Raw genomic sequence first — 26207 nt, forward strand, 5'->3', positions numbered from 1 at the left:
AAAGCAGTTTAGCTCATGTGATTGCTCCCTGTCTCTTCAGCTGGGTCAGCTAACCAGATGCTTCTGAAGAATGCCCCATTGCTCAGCCTTTGGCTAGTTTTTCTGCCTTCTTGGGGACTGACAGTGATGACCTAATTTCAGTTAGAAGTAGTAACAGAAGAGAGTACTTTTGCTCCTGCCAAACAGACTGCAATGCTAAGTCAAAAGGAAACTTCCTGGCATAGGAAACAGAATGGCTACCTATGATGTCAAAGGGCATACCAGAAAAGTGGGCTCAGATTTATCAACAGGTAAGTTCATTAAGTGAAATAGTTCTGCAATATGGTAGGACACTTGGCCTGCTTTATTTAGAACAAAGAGGTATTATGTAACTTTAAGGAAAAATTTTATTTATATACAAACAATTCATGATTATAACGTGGTTGTACTCAAAGAAATATTACAAAATGGGTATCTGAGATAAAATAAATGACTGGTGCTCCATCCATTTCCAGGCTCCTTCTAGATAGTAACTCTGATGTCATCCATCACAGGGCCATTGTCCCTTCTGCTTCTGCTAATTACTGTTGGCTCTTTTATCATTGATGCCTCATTTTGATGATAATTGCTATCTGGATACTACTGAGCTGATGGTTGTTAGATCCAAATATAAACAAATACTTATCACAGTGTCAAGGATTTGATCCAGGACACAAATTAAGGTGGGTGCCAAGGCAGGGATGTAAGACCCCAAGTTAACCTGTAAGCCCCTCCTGCCCAGGGTCTAGTTAAATTCCTAAAATTCTATGAGTTGTAGTTCTTCGAAAATAACAGCTAAGCCACATGGAAAATATGGTGTCCATAGGGGTTTGTCCTTAGAAAACCCTACAACGTATGTCTCAGGACCACTCAGCTGGGAATTCCAGAGATTTAATTTGATTTAAAGCTTGCTTTAAATTTGGCTCAAAATGGTGGAATTCGTTACAAATCTCATGACTAACATTATCTTCATTCTTTTATTTCCTCAGTACTTTGGAGTTGACTTTCTAATGGTGTGAAAGGCAGTAAACAATGACAAGGAAGTAAAGTATGTGCTATTCGCCAGTTTTCAATAATGGAAAGAAATGGAAGTCAGAGGAGAGCCATGATGAATTCGGGGTTATATTTTTAAGGTGAAATGGCCAGGAAAAGTCTTCATTTTTGTTTGTTCCTTTGTATCTTTGTTTTTGTTTTCTAAAGAGAAAAAGAAGTGGGTGGGGAGTGGGGGGTGGAGAGGATCTGAGAGGAGTTATGAGGGTAAAAGCATGATTAGAATACATCTTGTGAAACAATTTTTTTCCATAAAAAAAAAAAAAAACAAAATAGTGCTGAGAATTAGAGATGTAGACTGTAGCAAAGTGATTCCTAGGGACAGGAACTAGTGTGTACACAGATCCACAAGCAACAATGTCTGCTTTTTTTTTTTTTAAATATCAAAGAGGTCACATGGCTAGAACAGAATGAGTCATAGAGACTGTGGAAAGAAAAGACAGAGAGAGGCAGGGAAGGGAAAAGGAGTGAACGAGGTGGGCACACAAGAGAACAGGGTGATCAGAAGCCATAACAGCAGGGCATATTGTGATGCATAATTTGCATTTTGGAATCTTTAAGGAGGAACTGTGACATAATATGGCCTGTATTTAAACAGGATTACTGACTTATTTTGAAAATTGACCATGGTCAAGGGAAGAAGTATCCCAGCCAGAGAGGCCAGTCAGATACTGTTGAACATCCTTTTGAAGATGATATTGTTTTGTTTTGCTGTTTTGAGTGATAAGTGCCTTAGGAAGGTTACAGTCAGGTAAATGACAAAGTCTGTGGCCACAAGCACAGGAATAGGCAGTAGTTGCCTCCTGTGTTGAGTAGATTTCAAAGGTAAAATGAAGGACTAGGTATGTGCCTTCCTAGAGATTGGAGTGTTATGTGTTATAAGCCCTCTGTATTAAGCTACTGAAGTTCTCTCTTTGCAAGATCCTTTTTTTGTATGTAAAGTTCCAGCCTTTGTTAAAAAAAAATAAGTTCATCTTCCGTATCTGCCTGGTGCCCTCTTTCTGTTTCTTCTAAACCTCTTACCTCTCCCTGACTAGTTGTCTTCAAGTACCTTCTCTATTGGGTGCATTGTCTGCATACTTCCCATTTACCCCCTTAGCCTCTGAAGTTGGGCTCTTGTCTATGCCTGATACCCTTTATGAAAGCTGCTCAGATCAAGTTCAACAATGACTTCCATGTCCTTCTTCATGCTGCTGTGTCCTGAGGATGTATTCAAATCCTTACCTTCCTGGAAGATACTCAATTTTATGTCTCTATTTTCTTACCTTCTGAACTGTTAATTTTCCTTGTACTTATTTCTATGTCTCTAATTGTCCATTCTGTAGCCTTCATGGATATGTTTTCTTCAAGTCCCTCATGACTGACTCATGAGGTTTTCTACTTTATATAGACACACTGTTCCAAGTAATTTCAATGTGGGTCAATTCACTACTTCATTGTTAGTAAGCTCTAAATCTCTGTCATTTTCTCTGATTTCTCTTCTGATTCTATTTTCTACTGATTTCTTGTTGATACTAAACGCTCTCTGGCTACTTAAATGTAATTTGTTCAAAGTTGAGATCATTAGATCCCAAATCTTGTAGCAAATTACCTGGCAACCATGACAGACTTCTGGATATTATCACCAACACTTTTTCTTTTTTTAACCATACAACTTAATTACTACAATCCTGTCAGTTTCCCACAATTTCTCACCTTTGTTTTTTATGCTATTTCTTTGCTTATACTCCATTTACCTATACCCAGCGATCTCTGCTGTCCTCTAAATCTGAAAGACATCATCCTGAACAGAAAAACTCCTGAGAGGATAATGAGGCCATGGATGACTTAAGTATGTGCTCCAGAAGTGAATTTGTCTCTCTGCACATTAATTTCCATACTTATAGGAAAGAGAAATCCCAGGGAAGGGGGTTGAGTGGTGAAGGAGAAGGCTTTCCAGAGCTAGGCATATATTAGATTCTTTTTAATTGCCCATGATTCAGCAGAACATCTAATTAAGTCTGTCGCTGGCTCACATAATACTATTTTTAACTCCACATCTCAGAAGCCGCACTTAGCCATATTTTATATTGACTTGGCTTTATATTGTCTTCTGCTAAAGAGACCATAGGATTATGTATTTGGAGAGGGGTCACATCCTTTTGCTCTGGTTTCTCCTCACATGTAGCTGGGCACACACTGGTCTCAATAACAAGTTAGAGAAGACACAGTGGCCCATGCATCTCCTGACTCATCTCTAACACGCAGGCCACACCATTATACTGTGCTGGTTTTTTTTATTACTATTAAAATAGTATCTAGATTTTTATTAATTTTCTCAGGTGGGAGGTTATAGTAAGAATTTACTGGAAGGAAAAGAAGATAGCAGAAAGTACACTAACTAGAGCTATACAAAAAAAAAAATCTAGGTTATAACCCAGATCTGCCACTGAGTTGATATGTGACCCTAATCGAATCATTTAACTTCGCTAAGCCCCAGATTTCACATCTGTAAATTGAAGGTAATTGCATTTGCCCTAATTTTGAGAGCTGAGAAAAATCAAATGAGTAGCACGATGTGCTCGATAGAGCCTTAAGCCACTTTTAGGACCTCTAATAAAGGTCAGAAAGCAGTGTGCACATGAGAATCATCGTGCTGAGCAGCATACCAGATTACTTGAATTAAATTGAGAAATAGCCTTTTGGAGATTTAATGATTTGAATGTAGCTTATTTTTATAATACACTCAAAGTTCTATGAGCCTCTATGCTGTGCATTAATTCTTTCACATGAAGATTAAAAATGGAGAGCCACACTATGAAAGATTAAACCAAACTCAAGATTGCATGCATAACTCTAACTCTGCGAATTTGTTAACAAGTCCACATTTGTACTTACCTCCCTGTGGAAAGAACTGCGAGTAAATCTCCTTGAAAGTTTCTTCATTAACAACCCCACTGGGGCATTCCTAGAGAAAGCAGCAAGAAGCGATATTAGCAAAGTCTTCATAAAAGTGATTTTATACATTTTGAATAGAACTGGCTGCTGTGCAAAGAGGCACAGAGAAGGTTAACCATCATTACCACACACACACACACACACACACACACACACACACACACACACACACACACGGGGGCAGGGAATAAAGTATTCTTTTCTCACATATTCAAGAAGTAAAATAAAAACTTGAGTCTGAAGATTAAAATGTTTTTTCATACTGAGCACTGCCCTCCTTTGCATTCTATGGCTGTGGCCTATGATCAGAATCAACTTTGGGAGGAATGGGTTTATTTTATCTTACAGCTTACAATCTATCATTGAAGGGCTTCAGGGCAGGAACTCAAGGGAATAACCTAGAGGCAAGAACTGAAACAGAAGCGATGGAGAAGTTTTGCTTACTGGCTTGTTCTCCATGGCTCCCTCAGCCTTCTTTACAGCACCCAGGATAACTAGCTCAGTGGTTCTTGGCATTTTCAATCACCATCCAGTTGACATGCAGTGAGTATGAGGGAACTCTAATTGAGACCCACATCTAGATGAAAAACTATAGGCATTACTGCTGGAAGAGAGTCAGTCTTCCTCTGGAATGAACATTCAACCATTTACCCAATAGCATATGATGAGCCCTAAAACAATTTATATATATGTGTGTGTGTGTGTGTGTGTGTGTGTGTGTGTGTGTGTGTGTGTGTGTGTGTGTATGAATATATACATGCAACACTATATGGGTTAAACAGCATATATGTATATATACATATATAAGTATATATGTTTAATATATAGCAATAATAAATACCACTAACAGGAGGTATTGGAGGGAGCAAAGGGAGAGTTGATATAAATACAGTATATACATATATATATATATATAAAGTTTAAAAAATAAAATTAAAAAGTAGTTATTACTGAGAACAATCAACAATCATTTTAAGCCTTAAAAATCTTCATCACTTTACTAATAAGTTTTTTTTTTTTTTTTGCTATTGTGGGCTTTGTTTATTCCAATAAGCCAATTAGTTTTTCACCTGCAATGAGCTTCCATTCTCTCTCTCCCTTGCTATCTTCCTCTTTTGCCTTTTGAATATGTGAACATATATCTTCATACACATATATAAAATTCACTCATTTTTCTTATGGGCAACCATGGTCAATACATAAAAGAGTTAAAATCAACATCTGCAACTTTGACAAGGAAATAAAATAGCATGTAAATACTCAATCATTCAAAAGTTTTGATTAAATAACACTTGTTGGCATCAGTAGGCCAATTATAAGTGTAAATGAACACTTCGTGGTTGGACCTTCTTGTATATGTAAATTTTGATTTATTAGCTACTTAACCATGAGCCATCTGTTTGTAGCCACAAAGGGAAAGAAAACGTTTGGCTTTCTGCCATCAGGTGGAAAATTTTTGCACTGTCAGAACTGGAAAACGTCCTCATAGTTCAAGTGATGCTGGCAGAAAACAAGGGTCAAATACAAAGGGCTGACTATATTCTGTGAACTTGACAGCTACCTTAAGTCTTGAGGCATTTCTGATAAATATATTTTATAATACGAATAGATTGGTAGAAATTGATTGTCTCATAAATGTTTGTTTTACTCATATGTTTTTGTCTGGTGAAATCATTTTTCGGCAAATGAAATGCTTCCTTGAGTTTGAGAGCAGTAGGTCCCACCAGGTAAAATTTTCATATCCATTTCTTATTTATTACATTAATTTTCATAATAGAATTACACATTTATATAAAATCTAGGCTCTGGGACTATAATAATAAGCCAGAGAATGTTCTTTTTCTTGCAGAGCCCAAGATTGTTATTCCATTTTTTATTTTTGTAAAACCTACTGAGACCTGTTAGTGCTGCTAATACACTCTTAATTGTGTGACCATCCACTGGAGTGTGTTAGATCGATTAGTGCCTACACCCTTAAAGAAAAATAACTCTCCCTTTCCTGGAAGATATCAATTGACAATAGCTCTTCAGCTAGGGGAGTGTTATTTCATGCTCTCCTTCCCCATCCATGCTGGAATTTTTTCTTGCTTGTGCTTACACAGATCTTGGGTGTAATGCTACAACACTGTGAGTCCATATATAACCAGCCCTTTGTGTCTGAAAACCACCATGTCCTTGTATTCATCCACTGCCTCTGGCCCTTATAGTCTTTCCATCCCCTCTTCCACAATGGACAGAGTGCAATATAGGTGTCCCATTCAGTGTTTTTTTTTGGGGGGGGGGAGAGGTTGATACTCCACAATTGCTTTTTCTCTGCACCTTGATAAGTTGTGGGTCTCTGTTAACTGCTGTCTATTGCAAAAAGACATAGTTTGAGAGATGCAGTAATGTATGTATGTAACAAGAAGTCAATAGGAATTGGTTTAAGGTCCCATTTGCAGAGTAATAGTAATAGTAATAGGTTTCCCCCCGGTAGCTATGATCTATCTACCACAGGCTTTCATTTCATTACAGTGCCAGGTATGGATTAAATTTTGTGGAGCAGGTCTTAAATCCAATCAGAAAGAGTGTGGTTACTCCCATAACATTTGTGCTACTATTACATCAGTGGGCATATTTTTTCAAGCAGGTTATTAATGTAGCTCATAGGGATCACAGCTGAATAGGATTGTTAATTACTTTTTTCTTCCAATGGCATACATAGCAACTTCTAGTACTATGAAAGCTAGCCAGTAGGGTTGAAGTTTCCATGTCAATACCAGCTTGGTTTATTCATGTTCTATAATTCAAGTACGTGATATCTTCTGCAACATTGTTTTATGTCAAGTTATGGAAGATAACCAATAACACTGTAAAATAACTTGTAATATTTAGAGGGAGTCTATGGGAACTCCCTGGCTAACAACCTCAATAGGGGTAAGCTATTCCTGACATTGGACTTTCTATTTGTTAGCCTAAGGTACCTATTAATATCATTGCTTCCCCTTTATAGGGTAGCTACATTTACATTCTTTTTACATATATATTACCATATTGTAGGAAGCTTCTCCAGTAGTAGTATTTCCTGACTTTTTCAGAAGGTCATTGGTGTTAAGTATTCCTTCCTCTACCATTTTCTCTAATTTTCAACTCCATTTAACCATTCCTGTTCTACCTCCCTTTGCTTCTTTAGATCAATGTATATTATCTTCTTTTTTCTGATACTACCCCATGGCACCTTACTAATTTCTTGACCCCTGTGATAATTCCAAATGAGATGCACATATCAATAGATTCAAACATAATAGCCATAAATGAGAAAAAACATGCAGTATTTGTCTTTCTGATCTGGGTTACCTCATTCAAAATGGTTGTTGCCAAATCCATTCATTCATATCATTTATATTAGGCTAGGGATAGAATATAAATTGATGGGGGAATGTCTATCTGTATTGTAAGTATGTGTTGCTCTGATTGGTTGATAAATAAAACCATTTGGCCTGTGGCAAGGCAGCTTGGGAAATGCAAGGAGAGAAACAGGAACTAGGCTGGGAGAGCCACCCAAGGAGCAACATGTAATAGAATGCAGTTAAAGCCACAGAACATGTGGCAATACATAGATTAATAGTTATGGGCTAATTTAAGATATAAGAGCTAGCTAGCAAAAGGCTTGAGCCATGGCCATGCAGTTATAATTAATATAAGCCTCTGTGTGTTTACTTGGGTCTAAGTGGCTTCAGACAGGGTGGGACACAGGAAAACTTTCAGCTACAATAAATTTTCACAAAGCTTAGTACACACTGTACTAACTGAGCTACACCCTTAGCCCTCAAAAAGTGTTATTGAGTGCCTTTATTTTTTAAGATTTATTTACTTTATGTGTTTAGGTATTTTGCCTGCATGTATATATGTTTATCATTTGCGTGCCTGTTGCCTGTGGAGGTCACAAGATGGCGCTGAATACCCTTTGACTGGAGTTACAGATGGTTGTGAGTCTCCATGTGAATGCTGGTAACCTAACCTGGGTCCTCTGCAAGAACAACTGCATTGATCTCCTGACCCAATTCTCCCAGCCCCACTAAATACTTTTAAAATATCTCATGTTTCCTATTATTCTGAGCATCCAGATACAGAAGATAGTTCTAAATAACTCCATTGTAATTCTTGTGTAATATAAAGTTCATTAGAACCAAATTTATACTTCTCTGACCCCATCAATTGTTACGTACTCTTGCCTTTGGATCTTTTTTTTTTTTTTTTTTTTTTTTTTTTTGCCACATTAGGTCTATAATCATGGCCGTGGTATTTGAAGGATTAACTGTGGAAATATCCTCTTTTGGAAAAGCATACAATGTCTGATTGGCAACTAGATTCTCTCATTGTGCCTGTGATAAGGAAATCCATATACAAAAGGACACAATTTCACTCAAAATTGGAGCCATTGATTACACACACACACAAAGAGAGAGAGAGAGAGACAGAGAGAGAGAGAGAGAGAGAGAGAGAGAGAGAGAGAGACAGAGAGAGACAGAGAGACAGAGAGACAGAGACAGAGACAAAGAAAGACAGAGGACACACAGAACTGTGTTTGTTTGTTTGTTTTTAATAGAAATTGTTGCCTTTATTTCAGGACCACTCTATCTTCTTCCTCACTGTGTAATTGTCCCTCTCATGAATACTTGGACACTAAAAACACTATGGGCAAAGGTTTGGCATTTAGGCTCAATACTTCTGTACATGTTGCTCCATCAAAAGATTAAGGATGTAGAGGTTTCCAAGTGTCTGTGGTTGCATTAACATGTGAGGACAACTGTGTTTCCACTATTTCTGTTCAAATCCTCACCAAGATATGGTTAGAATTCAATTAGCATGGAATATTATTTTATTGTACATAACTGCTATAAACTTGTCAGTTGGTGATGAGATTTCTGCTCTTTGGGACAGTGTATCTGTGCTACTAATGGCCTGTTTGATTATCTTAACTATATCATGACATATGTGATAGGATGAATTTCAGATGGGAAATGGATATTTTGTTACTATGATATTAATACTAGTAATTATTGACTTTTCTTTTTCTTTTTGTATTTTGGTGGTTTTTTTGAGACAATGTTACTCTGTGTAGCCCTGGCTGTCCTGGAACTCACTCTGTAGACCAGGCTAGCCTTGAATTCAGAGATCTGACTGCCTCTACCTCCTGAGTGCTGGTATTAAAGGTGTGCATCACCACCTTCTAGCTTAAGTGTTTATTGTTTGTTTGTTTGTTTTGTCTTGGTAAATATTGACCTTTTATAATGACAATGTGATGATAACAATGAGCACAGGATAACTTCCTATGTTTCAGGTATTGTCTTGATTATTTGACATAGATTATCTCATTTGGATGGATAGATACTAATATTACTTCCAGTTTGTAGATGACTAAAACTGCCATAAGGGGAAACTACTACCAACCCCTCAATTAGAAAATGGCAGACCAGAGTCTATGGATGATAGATTTAGGAAACTTCAGTGTTCAGAGCAATTTTAAAGATAAATAAATTTCATATTCCTGTTTTAAAGGTAGGAAGATCAAAGTCACCAAATTTACAATCATTGTTCCTAGTTCCATAATGGGCTGCTGAGTCTTAGCAATAACCTTGGCTCATGCACCATGTCACAAATGTTTTTCATCCCTAAGACTGTCAGTATTTTCTGTCAGGCCTTATTTAGAGCAAGATAGTACAATGGTAATAGTCTTGGTCTTCAAGTCAAGTAGAAAACTTAAGTATAAGTCCTTCTGTTATTCAGGACCTGTGTAAGTTGAGACAGTTTGTTTTATCTTCCTACCTCATTGTGTTTTTCTATAAGATGGAAATAACATTGGCCTCAGAGAGCTGGTATGAGACTTAATAAATAAAATATGCACAATGATATCTTATCCTCTACATTGCACATTGTGAATTGTTCATTCAATAGCACCCAGACTTTGCTAAGCAGAGCTCCCACATAGAATGCATGACAGTAACATTAATGCAATCCACCAAGGTTAAACTGTGTCTATCAAAATGATTGAACCTAAAATAGGACAGGTCTAGTTAAATGCAATGATTTTATTAAGTAGATGTGAATTAGGTCTCCTACTCTTGTATTGTAAATTAAGTTTGTTCTATCTAATATCATCAGCATTGACTCTCAAATACAGGAGGATGCCATAATTGTAAATGATAGCTGAGGAGAATAAAGGTCGTAATTGTAGAAGTAAGTGTCAATATAAATTCAGGAGCCTTTCATTCACTAACTTAAATGAAAAATATTTCCAACGATGCTTTCATGAGTGAAAGCACATTAAAAATGCTGCCATCATGAAAAGTGAAGGAAAGGTACTTTGGAGGCAGACATATATATTCACAGGAAATTACTAAGAACATTAGTTTGTGAAATGTGTCATGAGTTTTCATATTTTTACCTCATAAAGAAGCCTTTAAGCATTTCATACAAGTTTGTCATATCTCTGAGGAAGTGCACTAGAAATATTGTAATGAAATTATAGGCATATAACAATAGAGCATAATTATAACATCAATCCCAAAATTATTTCTCCACTTTTCTAGTTGAGTTATCTTCTCTTGAGTAGTTGTCTTTTATTAAATGTCATTCCTTCAGCTTTAAGATTTAATTAAACATTTATAGATAGGGCCAGTGACAAAACTCAGTGGATAAAGATATTTGCCACCAAGCAAGACAACCTGAGTTTGATCTGTAGGACCCATGGAAGTGTGGGGGAATTTTAGAGGAGTTAGAAGGGAAGTCAATATGGATAAGATTTAAAAATATTGTATTCATTTATGAAATTCTCAGAGTAAATAAATATATTGTATTAAAAATAAAAGTCTTTGTGAAATAAATACTTTTGAGTTATCTTTGTAAAATCATTATAACTGCATTTTTAAAGTATTTATGTATTTTATTAACTCTTATACTCACCCTGGTACCATTGAAGACCTATATATGATAGCCATTGTGAGATGCTTAAACTGAAAACCTTGGTTTCTTACTACTGGAATTGTATGTTGCTGATATCTTTTTTTTAAAAAAAACTATTTTTTGTTCATCTAGCTGATAAAGAGAATAGACTGACACACCTCTGTGTAGGAGCAAAGTCAGATTATAGGCAGAACTATGCAAAGAAAACAGATCAAGTGGACTTAGGTTTTCAGATAAGAGGCACAAAAGAGAAAGCATTATACCACCAATGGAAGAAGGAAGGAAGGAAGGAAGGAAGGAAGAAGTCTTTCACGAGGCAAGGGTGGATGGCAGGTATGCTGGTGCTTCCTGTGGTGAGTCACCTTCTTAAGAAGCACAGTGGTTAGAGAGCTCATCGCAGTGAGATGTGTGCAGTTCCATGTGCAGAGAATTGTGAGCACCCTGTATGCACAGACTACCACACAGCCCTGACTCAGGAGATGCACCAGGAAGGAACAGCTGAATTAAACTACCTACCACGATCTGGGACTTTTCATCAGGACCTGACCAGTTTTCACAGCAACACATGTTCACAAGTATATCAGAGGACAGAAGCTATGCTAATAAAATGTTTACTTCTTATACTGTAGCCATCAAGTGTGCTGTTTGTGCTTCTACTTTATAGAGGCTTGAAAAGTATGAGGACTAAGGGAAGGCTGTCACTCAGCATTCTAAGAGCCAGCTGGGATGGCAAAATGTATTCAGTTTGCAAAGGCTATCAATAGGTGTGTCCCATATTTATTTATTTATTTCACTATGCAGATCTTTTTAATTAATTAAACCATTTTTAGATTGGCATGACATCAACCTAGTGATGTTGAAAGAAAATCAACTTTAAAAAAAGTTCTCAAGAGGAAGAATTGGTTTTTCAGCCAGAAAGGGTAAAATACTCTGAGGCGAATGTTGACTCACATGACTATAGCAAGGTGTAATTGGGTAGTTTTGCAACATTCTGTTCCCTTGCAATTGAATTTACATCTCTTGGGACATTAGCTAATCCCGAATCCTTGATAATTTCATTAGGCTTATCATTGATGAACGTCTAATGTGAGCTTATACACATTCCTAGCTGGCTATGCCAATGCTACTGAATGATTTTCCATTACTTGTAGTAAAAATAACATCTTTGGTGATATTGTGTTCCCCAAAATATTGTGCACCCTAATAAACTTATCTGGGGTCAGAGAACAGAACAACCACTAGATAGACATAGAAGCCAGAAAATGGTGGCATACATGCCTTTAATCCTAGCATTCCAAAGGCAGAGATCTGTCTGGATCTCTGTGAGTTCAAAGCCACACTGGAAACAAGCAGGCAAAATGACACACACCTTCAATCCCAGGAAGTGATGACAGGAAACAGAAAGGTATTTAAGGTGTGAGGACGAGGATCTAGAGCCTGGTTAAGCTTTTAGGCTTTTGAGCAACAAACAGTTCAGCTGAGATTCATTCTGGATGAGGACTCAGAGACTTTCAGTCTGAGGAAACAGGATCAGCTGAGGAATTGGCAAGTTGAGGTGGCTTTGGTTTGTTCTGCTTCTTTGATCTTCTAGCATTCACCCCAATACCATGCTCCAGGTTTATTTTTATTAATAAGACCTTTTAAGATTCATGCTACAAACATCCTAACCTAACCTTCAGTAGTCTTACCATTGTATGTATCTCCTGACAAAATGTGAAGACAAAAATGAGTTCATGTGCTGAAATGAGTTTGATGGCAGTTCTTCCAGACATAGACATATATCATCTGTGATTATCATAATAGATGATATATACAGTTGAATTGTTTTGTGTAGACTCCGAGGTTGAAACACCTTCTCTAAAGTATATCCAAATAATAGTTGAGGGAAGGTTGGAGCTGTGGAGGGTGAATAAAACTAACTTTTAATGATTGCCCACAGTTTGCTGGGCTCTGAGCCAGGCAGTGGAAGAGATAACATATTCTCATTAAATCTTCATAGCAAGTAGCTATTTTCCCACATGGTTTGTAACAAATTAGCTCAGGATAGGTTAAGGAACGTTGCCAGGGTCAGACAGAGGTTTAATCAGGGGATCTGGGATTTGAACTGGGGTTGGACTACAGAAATTTACATATTATTAAGCTTCTTATCAAACTTATTATAACTATGAAAAAATGTGTAATTTTATCACAATGTCTTTGAGTCCCATGAATTCACAGAATCAAAAACCACTAGTTATTTAGTAAACAGGTATTCCTATAGCAAGCACTTATTGGGACCCTGGAGATCCAGGGACAAATCAGAAGGCATATCCAGATCCCCCAGGAGTTTTCAAGCTGTTGTGATGAGAAGCATAACTCAGATATCCACAAGAACCAATTTCATACCTAAACATTGGACAAAGTAGCACAAAAATCCAAAAAGCCAATATCATACTGAAACTTATCAGACAGAACAGCATGAAACAGCTAACTTTTTGTGTCTACAACGCATGTGCTCCTGTGTGGGAGTGCACATTCGTGGACAGGTGCATGTATGGGTGTGGTGCACATACATGTTCATGCATTTTTCATCTCTTCTCTCTTGTTATGTGCAGTTTCCTGGAGCATCACTGAGACTCTACAGCTTGGCTGTAAGACAAATTAATGTTTACCCTGATAAATACATTCTGTCTATTGCAATGACTTGAGAAATTTTTATTTCGTTTTGCCCTTGCCTGGTGGTTCTTCACGATTCTTCTCTGAGGAGGACAGACAATTAGCAGATGGTCAGAAGGTTTCATTGCAAAGAAAATTATTCTGCTGGAACTGGACTGTCTCCTGGCTCCCCTCTGCTGGAAGTGCACTGTGCCCTGGCTCTAGGTGAGAGTGCTCCTAGCATCTCTCCATGTGACTTATGTAATTTGGTGGCTTGTAGGTGTTGCTGGGCCTTGTTAATTTCAGCCAGCAGTCACAGAACTTTTCAACAGGCTCCCTGGAGCTCAGATGATAGATACAGAGCACAGTTGCCATGGGACATTCTTTATGGTTTAATGTCCTATTAAAACACAAGGGGGCAGTAGTGTCCTCTATGTTAACTGGAATCACAATTTCTGGTCCTTATTTTTCAGGGTTTATCTTTCCCTAAACTTGGTGCATTTCCAGCTACATTTTTGTCAAGAAAGCTATTTCTTCCTTATGAAAAGTGTCAGTGAGTCTTACTCCTAAATTGAATACCTAGAGGACTTAACTATTTCAGAGATAAGAGCTCAGAAATGATATTTCATCCATTCTAGATTCTAAGCAGCACTGCCTAAATTTATGATTACTTTTTGATGATAGGGCCACTATTAGTTTTAATGAAGAAAATCATAATAACAATCATCATCATCATAATCATCATTGTAGTAGTAGTGGTAGTAGTGGTAGGTTGTAGGTGACAAGAAGGCTAGCAAGCTGATACAACAACAGCAAAAACAAATACCCAAATTTGAGTGTGAAAACTTTACGGTGGGTGTGGAGTCGTGCTGTGTAAACCTACTTCATTGTTTTATAAGGAAATAACTTCAAACTTTGAAATCAGTATACATATCTTGTGATTATTTATTAAAGAGATTAAATAAAGATAAATCATATGCAAACTATAGCCACCTGGAATTGGGAAATATTCCATTGCACATTAGCCATGCTGGGTGGGGGCACCTCAGGCACCTACTAGCTTTTGTCAGTTTTCATAAATAAGATATTTTATTTGTTCTGCAATATCATCTCATTATTTGAATTCAGAGAGTTTCTTACTCCCATATACTTCTTAAAATTAAGACATCTGCTTATATAACTGCACTACAATTTTTCAATATCAACAAATTAACTTCGCTTTGATAGCCTTATATAATTTACAGCTCCTTTTCAAAAGCTTCTACTTGTCCCAATTGTTTGTTTAGAAGTAAGACAACATCCCTTGTGTGGAAAAAAAAATCCTAACCTGGTGAAAAGGGTAGGTTTTCAGTATTCTGAAGTTATCCTAGACACTAGGAACACTAACATATGGTAGTGAATATGGTTTCCTAGGGTGAGCATCATCCTGGAAGACATTTGTCTTAGGTTTTTATCACTGTGATAAAATACCCAAGCAAACAACTTGAAGGAGGAAATATTCATTTTGTTTGACAGATTCAGAGATTTCTGGATGGCAACTGGTGGAACACAGCCTGCTGTACCAAGGGGCCATGGAGTAGAGAAAGGGAGAGACTACCTGGGTCTGCTTGTGTTTGCCTCTATCCACTTCTAATCCACTGGGTTCTGCAGCCTGAGTGCTGCAGCACATGTTCAGGGATGCTCTTACCTGCTGAGTCACCCTTCTCTTGAAATGCTTTCATAGGTGTACTTTACTAATTTCTGAGGCACTTATCGAAGAGGTTTGGGAATCCCAAACCATTCTCCCATTTTCTTAGACGTTGTTCAGATTGTTGCCTTGGGAATTTGATAGTACCTGGCTTAAAATCTATGCATGCCACATGTCTGTGGAAGTTCAAATAAGTTTAGCATCTTGAAGACTTTTTCTTCTTTAATGGTTTGATATATACATGTACATTTATAATTTTCTTAGCTTCTTTTCCTGTTGCTATGATAAAATACTATGACAAAAGAAACTTAAGGGATAAAGGATCTATTTTAGCTCCTAAGGTCAAAGAATAATACTTTACAACATGGTGGTCAAGACAGTAGGAGCTTGAAGCTGGCTACAGTGCATCCACAAGCAAGAAGCAGAGTGCAAATGAGTGCAGGCTGCTGCTCAATTGCCTCTTGTCATCTGCATCAAAGTGGGTCTTCCTGCATCAACTAATGCAGCCAAGGCAACCCCTCATAGGCACGCTCAGATGTCCTTCTCCCAGGTGATCTTCAACTCTGGATTCTGACAAGATGACACTTAACACTAGCCATCAAAAATATGTTCATATAGTGGGAATGGAACCCAGGACTCCACTCCCTGAGTCACAAATCTAGCTCTCTTCAGTGTGTATTTTAGAAATATATTCTACATATGAGGGGACGGAAATAAATAGGAATTAAAACAACCAGTCTTATAGAGGAGGCTCTTCATGTGGCACTTAAGGTCTATTTGATAGGCTAAACACAAACTGTAAAAATACTCGTTTGGCTACTGTGGTGATAAGTTCTGTAAGAAAGAGTGGAGGGGCTAAACCTGGAAAGGCTCTAGAGACACTCCAAAGAATGTTACTTTTAAACAGAGACCTATAGGATACAGAGACATCAACAAGAGATAGAGGGCAGGAAGACAAGGCAATAGCACACAGAAAAATCTGTCTTGTGGTCATCCACTAAAGAGATGGTCAATGTGCCTGAGTGTGGAGTGTGATGATCTCAGACAAGGTTAGATAACTCAAGGTCAGCTAACTATGCTGAACCTCAAATGTCTGTACCATTTCCAAGGTAGGGAAAGTGTACAGTTGGCTACCATTATTTGTTGGATCTACACCTATGAATTCAACCAAATGCAGATAGGAAATATTATTAAAATAATCCAGAAAGTTTCATAAAGCAAAATTAGCTTTGCTGCACATTGATCACTATATTACATCTATATAAACGAAGACAAAAGCAGGTCTCTAGCTACAGCTCACCTTCCCTCCCTCAGCATTGAAATGGCTGGTTTGATCATTGCCTGCCTTATAACTTCTATCTCTAGTGCACTGTAGTTAGGCCAAGGATGTCTGTTGTCCATACCAATCACTATAGACTCTTGAGTCTTGTCACTTTTCCCTGAGCAATACAGCATAACAATTATTTGCATGGTATTTACATTGCCTTAGAATTGTACATAACTTAGAGATGATTTAACATATATTGGAGAATACTTATGCGTTTTATATGCAAATAGTAGGCCATTTTAAATGAGGGACTTGAGAGAGATACCAAGAACATTGGTATCCCTGGAATGTACTGGATTCCCCATCAAGTATCAGGGACAATTATACCTGTTATAAAGGACTTTGGAGAGAATTGAGCAATCATTTGCATAATATACTCAGCAAAAGTCCCATTCACATTAGAAAGACAGTCATTCATTAATTTGTTAGAACTAAATTTCTAACTTAATATAGTATTTATCTGTAGAATTATTTAGCATCAACTCTGCATGAGGCTGCCTCTAAACAGACCAAATATTTGTTGAGGGCAGACCTGTCCTTGCCCTTCTGGATTCTTGCTTCTCAACTACCATGTCCTGGCTGATGTTAAATTTATCACAGCTGGATAAAAGTTTCAGAAAGTCTGAGAATCAAGATTTCTTTCTCTCATCTCTACATTTTGAAAATATAGAGCAAGAACACAGAGAAAAACTATTTTGTTCTTAATGATATAGATAACTCAGAATCATTAATGTGTGTATATGAATTACCATTGAATCTTGTTCTTCATTTTCATTAATGATGATGATTGTGACTATTTTTTGTGATGTGCACGTGGTTGCATTGATTTGGGTGAGTCTGTTTCTCACTGAAAGTCCTAGTAAGTCCTCCTTGATGCCATTTTCAGAGTTAAGCATATTAGTGGGAACTGAACTGTGAAGAGAAATAATATATAATACGCAATAGCTCCAGTTCTTTGTTTTGGCCTCTGACTGATCAATTTCCAGGACTGTGGAAAAGCCATATCTAAACCTACTACTTCAGAAGTTTTTAAAAATATATACATATAAAATGAATATAAATGGAGTTAAAAGAGTCTGCAAGGCTGGAAGCTATGAGAGGCAGGTAGCTCAAGCATAAATATATTTACCCCAGGAACTGAATTAGTATAACTCCTATTTTTCTTTTTATTAGCTATAATAGTTTAAATATAATATATGAATTGATTTACTTAATACTTAAAAGTTGACATCCCTCAGAATACCCAGCAAGTCTAGGCTTAAAAGAATCAAGAAATAACACAAACTCTAACACTTCCATTTTACATCAGCACATGTTTTCATTTTATGAGCTGATGTATGTTCAAGACATTTATTTGTAAATATGGTAAAAATATTATTTCAATCACTGAACGATCCTATTTGAAAATTACTTTAGATGAGTCTTGATATCAGTTCTCTAGGGAGGCATGCAGCTGCAGGTTTTATGGTTTTCACACACAAGGAAGAGAAAACAAGAATTTTCTTGTGGTAGCTCCCAGGTATTTTATTTTCTGGTTTGTCAGCTGTTAACCTCATTGCTTCCCAGGAAGAGGCCAGTATTTGAATGTAAATCATCATAGCATTACACTCTGATTCTTGTTATCTTTGTTGGAAAATGAGAAATCTAGGGGTGGTGTGGTCCTTATATAACCTCTCAACATGGAGCAAAAACATCTTCTGCTTTTCTATTCCCCAGGATCTCCAGTAAGATGAAAAACAATTTCTATAATAGTTAAAATGCTCAAGTGAAAATGAAAACATTTTTGTCAAAAAAAATAGTTGGATCAATAGTATTTTATGTATCATTTCTTACCACTCTTTTATTTCCACAACTGATAGGACTCTCTGTAAGGACCATTTCCTTAGTCCTACACTTAGAAAATAATTTTTTGGCAGAATACCATGAATATGTTTCCCCTCTATTTTATGCCATTGTGAATTTGTGTAACAAATTCAATATTAGTAATAAACCATATTAATTAATTTAATAAATAGGACCACAGTATTGCATGTGTTACTTCCCCTCTCGTGACCATTATAGAGTCACTATGAGTTAACACAGTCACCTTTTGTTAGAATTAATACAGACAAATACATAGACTTCCTTTGGAAGGATCTGGTTGCATGATACCTTAAATGTTTCTGTGTCCCTGAATGTGTATGTTAAAATATAATCTCCAGTGTGGGGGCTCATTAGAGATCTTTTGGGTCATGAGGAAAGAACCCACATGGAAAGTATTGGGTCTTTTGTGCAAGAGTCCTAGAGTTCTTCCTTATCCCTTTCATGAAGACACAGAAAAACACAGTCTTCTGTGAACCAGGGGTAATGAATCTGTTGGTGATCTGGTCTTCAGTTTTCAGAGCTGTGAGAAATAAATCTCTGTTGTGTGTTGCTCAGTTTTATGCCAGCTGGACACAAGCTATAGTCATTTTGGAGAGGGATCCTCAATTCAGAAAATGATCCCACCACATTGTCCTGTGGGCAGGCCTGTGGTGCCTTTTCTTGACTGATAGTTGATGTAGGAGGGTGTAGTTTATGGTGTGCCTTGTCACCTCTAAGCTGGTGGTCCTGGGTTCTATAAGAAAGCAGACTGAGCTGGGCGGTGGTGGTGCATGCCTTTAATCCCAGAACTCGGGAGGCAGAGGCAGGCGGATCTCTGTGAGTTCGAGGCCAGCCTGGTCTCCAAAGTGAGTTCCAGGGAAGGCGCAAAGCTACACAGAGAAACCCTGTCTCGAAAAACCGAAAAAAAAAAAAAAAGAAAAAAAAGAAAAAAAGAAAAAGAAAGCAGACTGAGCAAGCAAAGGAGAACAAGCTTGTAAGGAGCACTTCTTCATAGTGTCTACTTCAGTTTCTTCCTCCTGCCTCAAGTCCCTGCTCCGACTTCCTTCAATGCTATACTATGATGGTCAAGTCTAAGCTAAATAAAACCCTTTCTTATCCAATTGCTCTTAGCTGTAGTATAGTATCACAGAAATAGAAACCCAAACTTAGACAAGTGTTACAGAGTCTGTGATAGTGCAAATTGTGGGTTACAGGAAAACAGCTGAAACACATATTAGTTCAGTTTCTGAAACATATTTGAAATTATCTGAGAATATCACAGTGATGATGGTGCGCAGGCAATCAAGAGCAGAACTGGGTAAGAGACCAGGGGGTAGAAGTGGACTTTTCAAGAAAGAGGAAAGTAGAATGCAGTATAATAAAAGAACAAAGGCAATATTAGAATTAGGTTCAACAGGGAGGAGGATGAGAGTGCAGGCTGGAGAAGGGGATATGGAGAAGGAACAACTATTACTTAAGGACTTTTAGAAAGTCTTATCTAACATACTAATATAGAAGCTTCCTAAAATATATAGATATACAAAAGTAGTATAAATGGATTTACCATATAATGGGGAAGACAATCTCCCAACAAGACCGAATATACTATCAAATAAAATGCCTGGGAACTGGAATAAGTTACATATTTTTTAATTTTTCGCCAAAGGGGTTCTATAGACACATATAACCCCAAACATTACAGGCCAAGGGTATTGGTTAGCCTTGACAACTGGACAGTAAAACCCTGCTGCTGAAGACACCACATAGTTAAGTCATTGAACAGGGAAAAAATTGAGCTAGTACTCAGCCAGAAACATCACTCATACTGACCAGAACTCATAGTGCTAGAAGATACTATATATGCTAGTGGAAGAGAAAAGTGATCACCATTCTCACTCAGCTACAAACTCTGTGAGCTAAAACAGCAAGATAGGTCCACTAATGTAATATAGGCACAAATATTATGGGAGTAGCCAGTCACTTCTTTATTGAACTTCTTTCCTGCTTCAAGAGATGGAACCCAACCCTGTTAACCAGGACAAGAACCTGACACTAAATAGGTCATGGGCCCTAAAGGAAAACTGCTACTATTAGTTTGCAAAATGAATATAACAAAAAAATGATTCCTAATGGCACATAGCTATATTCATAGATCATTGCATCACTCAGCCCTTGAAGAGAAGTTTCGTCTTGCAGTATATGGTAATTACTACAGAGACCCACAACTGGACAATGTGTAGAGAGTGAGAGAGTTTGGAGCACTCAGCTCTGAACAGGATATCTGTATCTTACATAACCCTTCCCTCAAGGCTCAGAGATCTATGTGTAAAAGAAGAGTATAATGGAAGAGACACAAAATGGAGATAGAGGGAGAGAGGGAAAATGAGAGATAGGAGGATGGGGAAGGGATGAGAAGGAAGTCCCAAGATCAGATCAGCTATTCAGGTTTATTCAGAAAAGTCTCCACTCCTCAGATGTCTGTAATTGGTTCAAGTATGTCATGTGAATATACACTACTCTGTGGTGAGGCTTTCACCCCTATATTTGACTCCATGTGTTTTTATTAAGACCATTTAGAAATTCATATACACTACTCCTTTGCTGGAGAGATCAGGTTTGAAAAAGAGTAGAGAAAGTTTTTTGTCCTTGCTGATGGACTTCTGGTCCAGTAGTGTCTGAAGCTACATGTATTGCTAACTCCTTTAGGCCTGAGAGGAAACTATACTCTTAAAATTCCAGTAAAATACTATGAACATGAGTCTTTTTTTTTTTCCACATGGCTCAAAATATCCTAGGTTCGCCAAAATAATGTTTTTTTTTTTTAATTTTTATCTTTGATCTTTTCAAGACGAAGCAGAATAAACACAGTGTTTTGTTTCTCCTGTTGGTGAGTTTTAGTACGCAGAAAGAAAGAAGATAAATTACTCCCCATTTTTCTTGGTTATTATTTTTGCATTTGGACTTCAGATACAAAATCAATACATTTTGTTTTATGTATTTTTTTCTTCATCACCCAAAAATGTGTTCTTTTGCAAAGCGACAGCCTACAGAATGGGAAAAGATCTTCACCAACCCCACATGTGACAGAGGACTGATATCCAGAATATATAAGGAACTCAAGAAATTAGACATCAAAACGACCAACAGTCCAATTGAGAAATGGGCTTTAGAATTAAACAGAGAATTCTCAACAGAGGAAACCCAAATGGCTGAAAGACATTTAAGGAATTGCTCAACATCCCTAATCATCAGGGAAATGCAAATCAAAACAACTCTGAGATACCACCTTATGCCTGTCAGAGTGGCTAAGATCAAAAACACTGAAGACACTTTATGCTGGAGAGGATGTGGAACTAGGGGAACTCTCCTCCACTGCTGGTGGGAATGTAAGCTTGTACAACCACTTTGGAAATCAATATGGCGCTTTCTTAGAAAATTGGGAATCAATCTCCCCCAAGATCCAGCTATACCACTCCTGGGCATATACCCAAGAAATGCTCAATCATACCACAAGAGCACTTGCTCAGCTATGTTCATATCAGCATTGTTTGTAATAGCCAAAACCTGGAAACAACCTAGATACCCTTCAACTGAAGAATGGATAAATAAATTGTGGCACATATACACAATGGAATACTACTCAGCAGAGAAAAACAATGACATCATACGGTTTGCAGGCAAATGGATGGAACTAGAAAATATCATCCTGAGTGAGGTAACCCAGACTCAGAAAGACAAATATGGTATGTACTCACTCATAGGAAGATGCTAGATGTGGAACAAGGATGACTGGACTGCTACTCACATCACCAGTGAGGCTACCTGGAAAACGGGACCCCCAAAAAAGACAAGGAGAAATGGACGAGATCTACATGAACAGCCTGGTCATGAGTGGGAACAATGAAGGGCGACGGTCGAGGGAAAGAGAGTGGGAGATCCTAGCTGGATCAAGAAAAGAGAGGGAGAACAAGGAATAGGAGACCATGGTAAATGAAGACCACATGAGAAGGGGAGGAAGCAGAGAGCTAGGGAGGCCCACGGAGATCCACAAAGATACCCCCACAAAAGACTGCTGGCAATGGTCACGAGACGGCAGGAACTGACCTACTCTGGTGATGGGATGGCCAGACACCCTGATAGTTGTGCCATAAACCCCGCCCAAGGACTGAGGAATCTGAATGCAGACATCCACAGCTGGGCCCCTGGTGGAGCACTGGGAGTCTAATTAGTGAGAAAGAAGAGGGTTTATATGAGCAAGAATTGTTGAAGCCAAGGTTGGATAAAGCACAGGGACAAATAACCAAATGAATGGAAGCACAGGATCTATGAACCAAAGGCTGAGGGGCCCCCAACTGGATCAGGCCCCCTGAATGGGTGAGACAGTCATTTGGTTTGATCTGTTTGGGAGGCAGCTGTGCGTTGGTGCCGGGTCCTGGGCTCGTTGCATGAGTTGGCTGTTTGAATCCTGGGACTTATGCAGGGACACTTGGCTCAGTCTGGGAGGGGGGGAATGGACCTGCCTGGACTGAGTCTACCAGGTCGATCCCGGTCCTCGGGATCTTGATCTGGAGGAGGTGGGAAAATGGGGGATGGGCTGGGGGGAGGGGGAGGGGGGCGAGAGGAGGAGAACAGGGGAATCTGTGGCTATTATGTTGAACTGAATGGTGTTGTAAAATAAAAAAAAATGTGTTCTTTTGAGAACTGTTGTAAACATAAACATCAGTATGTCACTGAAGTTGTGCAAAATAATTGATAAATAAAAACACAACAAAACGGTGTCCAAACCCTAAGTTCATATTTAGGAAAATTTAAAATCTCAAGGAAAATTAATTTCACAATTACTTTTGCTTATATGAATCAAGTCTGATCACTGATTTTCTTCTATGAGGCCTGCACAATAATAAAATTAAAAGAGAAAGGGTAACAATGTGATCTATCTTCCCATTTCTTTTTGTTTGATGTTTAGAAAAGTTTTATTTTATTTTAACACTCGTTACATATATTAAGAGAATTAATATAATATTTTCACTCATAAGTATACTGTGTCCCGATCAAACTCTGCTTTACTTTTCATACTTCCTTTCCCACCACTTCCTAACTCTAAAAACCATTTAAAATATTTGAATGTTTTATTACCCATGCCCTTCTCTTAGAAAAAAACATAAAACCCTTTTTAGGTCTTCTTTTCTTTTTTAACATAAGGTACCCCAGGTACATTCTCTTTACTTTTATACAAAACAGTATAGATTGCTTTTGCAGGAAAATCTGAATTCTATTCCCAATATGCATATCTGGCTGCTCATAAACACCTGTAATTCCAGCTCCAGGGGATCCAATACCATTGTTTGGATTCCCTGGCCACTTACATCTATTCCCATTTCAATTTATGACTTACATTATATGAGAAAATATCCCTGAGAAATAAAAGTTTGTAAAACTGTGAACTTTAGTTCTATTATTAATTATGTTTTTGTTCTTGCATGTTTTCTTGGTTAGTGTTAGTAACTAAAGTCCTGGGATTTATGACCCAAAGTAATTCTCAGACACAGCTGTGCACAGCTCTTCCCTTTTCCTCCAGTCCTTTATGTTATCCTTACTGGCCTCTCCACTGTAGCCCTTTCCCTTCCCTTCCCAGTTCTTCCTTCCCTAGTTTGCTCCCTTTACAGCCCCATTCCTGTAAGTTTATTACATCACTATTGCCAGTCCTACAGTGGCTTTATGACTTAAAGTACTTCCCACACAGCTATGCAGAAGCCACTTGGGAAGCTGGAGTTTGCATTCCCAGAGAAAGAAAGAACTCCGTTCAAATCCAATTACCTAGGACTATGCGCGCTGCTACATTTGGCAATTATTCAGATCAGTGCATGTTATTTGATAACACGTGCAATTCTCATGGAGGTCCGCTTGTAAATTGGCTTGAGACAACTTCAGAGCACACTTGAGGCAGTATATTTTGCATTTACTTACTGTGTCTTTTGTAACAATTTGATAAAATGCCAATACTGGGTTGTTGTTTTTATGGAAAATCACAATGAAAGATATAATGCAATTAACAATATTTACTTTTCTTCATTACACTCTTCTCCATTTTCTCATATTTGTCGTATGAGTATGAATTAGTTTTGTTGTTAGATCAAATAAAAAGTTTATTATATAATGAGGAGAATTATTACCATCATCAAAAAATTTACCTTCGTACACTCCATTCTGTTCATTTGTCAGATTCTAAAGAAGTATAAAATGTCCAAAGTATACTATGGGTTCCTAATATCTGGTTATAGGTGATTTCTCCATGCTTTTGACTCTTAGGTTTACTGGATGAGTTGCCAAAAGAGCTACCATTTGTGATGAGGGGACTCTATTAAATTAAAAATTAGGGAATCTAGACTATCTCTTTATCTTTTCCCTTATCTCTTTCATGGTCTTCTGTAGTTCCCATACTATCATAGCATTTTTTTTTTGTAGTTATGGGCTTAATGAAACACCCTCCATCTCAATCACAAGGAAGCATAAAAGAGAAAGCTAAAAGATGCTTTTGGGCCAGGCAGTGGTGGTGCACACATTTAATCCCAGCACTCAGGAAGCAGAGCCAGGCAGATCTCTGTGAGTTCAAGGCCAGCCTGGTCTACAAATCGAGCTTCAGGAGAGGCACCAAAACTACTCAGAGAAACCATGTCTCAAAGAAAAAAAAACTGCTTTTGGTCTATACATTTTTAAGGATAATTATGTGTAGTTATCCATACAGTTTCAATGGTCCTTGTTGAGAGACCCATTTATTATGAAATTGGTCTGAAGGACCTTTTGAAATATTGACATATAGATGGAAGCTGATCTAGCTAAATTGGGATTGGGAATGGCCAAATGGTAATACCCCTGTGTCTCCACATTACTTCTTGACAGGTAGTTTTCATATTTCATAGTAATAAACAGATTTATATCTGGAAATTTCTTTTCCAACGCCCATATCTTCTACCGATTTGGATGTTAACATTTTATTTTTATACAGTTTTATTTGGATGAAATTGGTCTATTTGGACATTTTGGAGTTGCTGTCTGAGAAGGCTAAAAAAATATTAAATGCTGTGTTGTGTTTCTGATGTTCCTTTAAAGAATTTCTTTTCTGCCTGCAATTTAATTTTCCTTTAAGAGTTTCCTTTCTGTTCTTCTCTTGGTGACTTTATTGTGCAGCATGGTTATAAAAAATTCTCAATGAAAAGCCACTTTAGAATTAAGCAAGAGAAGTACTTAACTGTACATAAAGGAAAATTTCTAAGTATATTAACTTTAAGTGCAAAGCTATTATCTAATAATTAATTCACAATCTTCTTTCTAATTCCTGCTGAATCCAAAATAGACATTTATAATGAAAAAGAGTTTATTGATTACTGACCACACAAATTGTGCTATTAATAATTTAGAGATTGTAATGCATAATTTTCTTTATGTTACACCAATAGAATTACATTATTTACTGTTGTTATTAATATAACTTATTTTTAATTGGAATTCTAATATGGAATATTTTCTTTTAAAAGAAAATATTTATGACAGAATTTTCTAAGTACTCATTTGTATTTATAAGTTGCAAAGTTTAATTATCTGGTGATGTTTAAAAGCAGTTTATTCTGAAAATTTAGTTTCTTCTCTTGTGTTTAAGGAGGTGTTAAAATATTATTGTATCATTTTTTTCTGAACTATTATATTTTTCCCTCAAATTCTTTTCAGTTCATCATTCAGTAGCTCATTTGTTTGAATATATGTAGCTCA

General features: G+C 37.4%; 1 protein-coding gene across 4 annotated transcripts in view; it reads right to left on the minus strand.

Moving 5' to 3' along the window:
* The window catches only part of Kcnip4 (potassium voltage-gated channel interacting protein 4), a 1069170-nt gene that overhangs the window by 29861 nt on the left and 1013102 nt on the right, over positions 1 to 26207 (minus strand). For all 4 annotated transcript variants that reach the window (XM_006976097.4, XM_006976100.4, XM_006976099.4 and 1 more), the window contains one exon: positions 3946 to 4015. In XM_006976097.4, coding sequence (XP_006976159.1) covers positions 3946 to 4015 — 70 coding nt within the window. The remainder of the gene's footprint in view (positions 1 to 3945; positions 4016 to 26207) is intronic.

This window comes from Peromyscus maniculatus, chromosome 10 (genome assembly GCF_049852395.1).
Source record: "Peromyscus maniculatus bairdii isolate BWxNUB_F1_BW_parent chromosome 10, HU_Pman_BW_mat_3.1, whole genome shotgun sequence".
NCBI classification, from domain to species: Eukaryota; Metazoa; Chordata; class Mammalia; order Rodentia; family Cricetidae; genus Peromyscus; species Peromyscus maniculatus.